The 4091-nt window shown below is 44.3% G+C and overlaps 1 protein-coding gene across 1 annotated transcript; it reads left to right on the top strand.

The window, feature by feature from the left end:
- Positions 1-128: 128 nt before the first annotated feature.
- Positions 129-1719, top strand: LOC118756563 (glycine-rich cell wall structural protein-like; the record flags this gene model as incomplete). The annotated part of the gene is made up of 1 exon (XM_036491319.1): positions 129-1719. A coding segment is annotated over one exon (1513 nt), but the record flags the coding sequence as incomplete, so codon positions are not given.
- Positions 1720-4091: the final 2372 nt, after the last annotated feature.

The following is a 4091-nucleotide window of genomic DNA, read 5'->3' as shown; positions in this document are numbered from 1 at the left end:
GCAGGTGGAGGCGGAGGTGCAGGTGGTGGCGGAGGTGCTGGTGGAGGTGGCGGTGCAGGTGGCGGCGGCGGTGGTCCAGGTGGCTATGGAGGCGGGTGTAGTGGCGGTAGTTGTGGTAAACCTAATAGCGGTAGTTATGGCGGCGGCGGTAGCGGTTGTGGTGGTCCATCTTGCGGTGTTGGTGGTGGTGGCGGCGGAAAGCCCATTGCGCCACCGACCACTATTTATCTTCCACCTGTGCAATCACCTACAGGACCAAGTAGCGGGTGTCAAAGCGGAAACTGTGGTGGACCTGGCTCACCTGGTGGAGCAGGCGGATTGGGTGGTTCTGGAGGATTTGGTGGTTCTGGAGGATTTGGTGGTTCTGGTGGATTTGGCGGTTCAGGTGGATCAGGAGGTTCTGGTGGTCATGGTGGTCCTGGTGGATATGGTGGACCAGGAGGGATCGGTGGTTCGGGTGGACATGGTGGTGGCAGCCCTGGCGGTCCTGGTAGTCAAGGAGGTCATGGTTTTCCTGGCGGACCTGGTGGTAATGGATTTCCCGGTGGTCCTGGCAGTCCTGGCGGCCCAGGTGGTGATGGCTACCCCGGCGAACCTGGTAGTCCTGGCAGTCCAGGTGGCTCTGGTGGTTACGGCAGTTCAGGTGGCTCCGGAGGTAAAGGTGGTTATGGCGGCAAAGTTGTCTATGGTGGTACCGGCGGTGTTGGCAGTGAAAGCCAAGGTGCTCCAGGAGCTCCTGGTGGTTTAGGAGGCCATGGTGGACATGGCGGCTCTGGTGGATTCGGAGGTGCTGGCGGATACGGAGGATCCGGCGGACTCGGTGGTTCTGGTGGGTTCGGCGGTTCCGGCGGACATGGCGGTGGAAATCTTGGGGAACCTGGATATCCTGGCGGCATAGGCAACTCTGGTGGCCATGGCGGTGCCGGTTATCCTGGTGGTGCCGGAAGTCCCGGCGCATCCGGCAGCCCTGGTGGACCCGGTGGATTCGGCGGCCCCGGAGGTTCCGGTGGTATTGGCGGCTTGGGAGGACATGGTGGTGCTGGTTATCCTGGTGGAGCCGGAAGTCCCGGCGGATCCGGCAGTCCTGGTGGGCCCGGTGGTTTTGGAGGACCGGGCGGAACCGGTGGTCTTGGCGGCGCGGGAGGACATGGCGGTGCAGGTGGTTATGGAGGTAGCGGTGGACAAGGTGGCAGTGGCGGGTACGGTGGAAATGGTGGTCCAGGCCCCGAACCTGGCGCACCAGGTGGACCACCTAGTTTTGGCTACCCGGGTGAACTGGGTGGACCACAAGTACCTAGTACTGGTGGAACTGGTTGTACGAGCGGTGCATGCGGTAGCGCGAAACCACAAAGTGGCCGAGGAGGCGATGGCGCAATAATTTTTGGCCATCCTGGTCTGGGCTCATCAGGTGCTCACAGTGGAGCTAGTGCAACGGTGAATGCAGGAGCAGGCAGCCAGGCATTTGCGCTACCTGGCGCGGGAGGAGCTGGCGATGGCAGTGGCGGCGGTTGTTCAAGTGGAAAATGTGGCAGTCTTGGCGGCAGCGGAAAAAGGGGCTATGGCAGCTCATGGAGTAGCGCGGGCTCCTATGCCAGCGCCTCAGCGAGTGCACACTCCAGCAGCTATGTTAAGAGCTATTAAGGAAAGTTGGAAGCCATAGTTTAGTTGTAGTTTAACTGCTCATACTCGTATAAATACCTATATTTAGTTAGCGAAAAAATTCCGACATTTTTAAATATGTATACATATTAAATAAATTAAGATGTCGTCAGATATTTGTAACTATTATACATATCTGTTCGTACGTAAATATAAAATTTATGTAAAAATAGTTTAATCGATTCCAAATTTTTTTAAATATCTTATTCGAATGCTGCGCTCAGCTCTTAAGTACTCATGCGGCTGCGTTCCTTTCCGTTGCACACGTCTTCTTGTTTGCCACAAATTCATATTTAATCGTGTTAAAATTAGCATTAAACATTGAACGGGTTGGCAAATCCAGTTTCAAATTAGACCTGTCAAAACAGCCCCTCCATTAGCATTTGCAACACACGCACACACATAAAGGGATTTGGGTCCAAGTGTAAGTAGTTGTAAGAAGCGGGTCACACATCTTCGTCAGACGGACGAGCGCTTATACATGCGCATTTCCATGTGGCTGCCGCACTATGAGTGGCTATGACAAATGCATTATAAATTGCCTAAGCGACCACATAAGCCATTTGCATGTTCAGTTACATACAAAGGCACAGCAAATAGTATATACGAACATTAGATATATACTGTACATTTATAGTAGTGTCACTTATAAACTGCAACATTCAACATAAGTAGACTAACGCACACCAATCCCTTCACGCAAATCTCTAAACACCCAGCCACCAGTTGGCAGCGCAGCAGTGTGGAAGCCCTGAGCTCCCCTCCTGAAAATCAGCAACAGTTTAAGTGAGAAGAGAGTGCTCAAGCAGCGCTGGCAAGACAAGGCGTCCCTGGGTGTCTCTTTAATAATAAATCAATCACTTTCATTGATATTCACCACAACAAACTGCACAGCGTTGATGTCCCTTGCAGAATACGTAAAGCGTTTCGGCAAACTAAATACAATTAATAGCTGTGAAATGCCTATTTTAGACGTATAGTATACAGTTGGCGCAGCCTCTCAAAAACTCATTTACAGCAATTTCAATTTAGCCACACAATTTCTGCCCCAAAGTGCTTTTAACCAAAACAGAATTGAATGTAAATTTATTTTTAATATGAAATTCATAGTCTAATGTTTATTTAAAGCGCTTAATATCCTGATAATTGTTTGCGAGGGAAGACAGCAAATGCAAACTTCTAAGCAAGCATTAAAATTTCAATAGTTGTTTGCACAGTAAGTCGTTTCTTAATACCCGTACAATATATAAATATATAAAAGTACGAGCTGTCTTACGCACTTGCAGATTTGCCTCAAGAATTTGAGTTTGATTTGCTTGTGGTTATTAGACTTGAAGCTGCTGGTTGAAAACTCTGGCACTCCTGGAATTGTAATTTAATTCATGGCAACAGCTGTGCCTGCTAATCAGCGAAATTACTTACAGATAAACGACCGAAATTGTTCAATGTTGGCAGAGTTGTATAGTAAATAGAAAGCTAATGACTGCGCCGAATAAAATTGTTGGTCATAATTTTTTCATATTGCGCTACTGAAATATTAAAATATAATTTGTTGTATAGTAGTAGCTTTGCATTAAATATCAAAAAATAATTAGTGTCTTTTTGGTAAATAAAAAAGTTGTTTAATGCGAAAATGGCAAGGAAATTGGAAACGCGAGAAAATAATTTTAAAATTTTTCATAAGGTAACTGACTGATTTTAAAAAGAAAATTGCATAAGAGCTGGATGATGATTTTGGCAAAAATTATTTTATCCGTGCAACTATTAGGAAATGAAGGGAAAATGTTTTTTTCTTTTAATATTTTGATATTTTATTATTACAAAAAATTACTATACTTTAGGAAACAATAAAATAAAGTAAATATAATTTGTACTATCTTAATATATGATTATTAGGTATTACGAAAAAATAAAATTAACTATAATTTAGAAAAAATTAAAAATATTAAAAGAATATGCATATATTTATTAAATTTGGTACGTTTTCAGGTTAAGATCCTTGCTTATTTAAAAAGCTAAAAACATAAAAATCGCAGACATGCGCAAATTTTTGTTAATTTTCTCAAACGAACACTTAGTGCCGTTCTCTTATGTTGGTTTTAAAATTTATCTGCCCTAAAAAAAACATTTCTTTAGAACAAAATTTATGTTTAAAGTAAAGATAAAATTTTAAAACCTTCATCAGAAAACGGCCCTTAACACTACACTGACAACTAACTGCCGGTTTCTCGAAAGCACTTTAAGTGAAAAAATGCATTCTTTCTGTCCATTTCCATATTAAATTCAAAAATTAGATGACAAAAAATTAATGAATTCTGTTTCAAAAATTTCGCTATATTTAACCTTTTATGGACTGCAGGTAATATTTCCACACATGGACTTTTCTTAAAAAATTGGTAGGCTTTTTCCATTTGGAAGATTCTTTGGCTAGA

Source organism: Rhagoletis pomonella, unplaced genomic scaffold (assembly GCF_013731165.1).
Source record: "Rhagoletis pomonella isolate Grant_MI unplaced genomic scaffold, Rhpom_1.0 Rhpom_scaffold_10878, whole genome shotgun sequence".
NCBI classification, from domain to species: Eukaryota; Metazoa; Arthropoda; class Insecta; order Diptera; family Tephritidae; genus Rhagoletis; species Rhagoletis pomonella.
The sequence above is the reverse complement of the archived record's forward strand: the minus strand, read 5'-3'. Positions and strand labels throughout refer to the sequence as shown.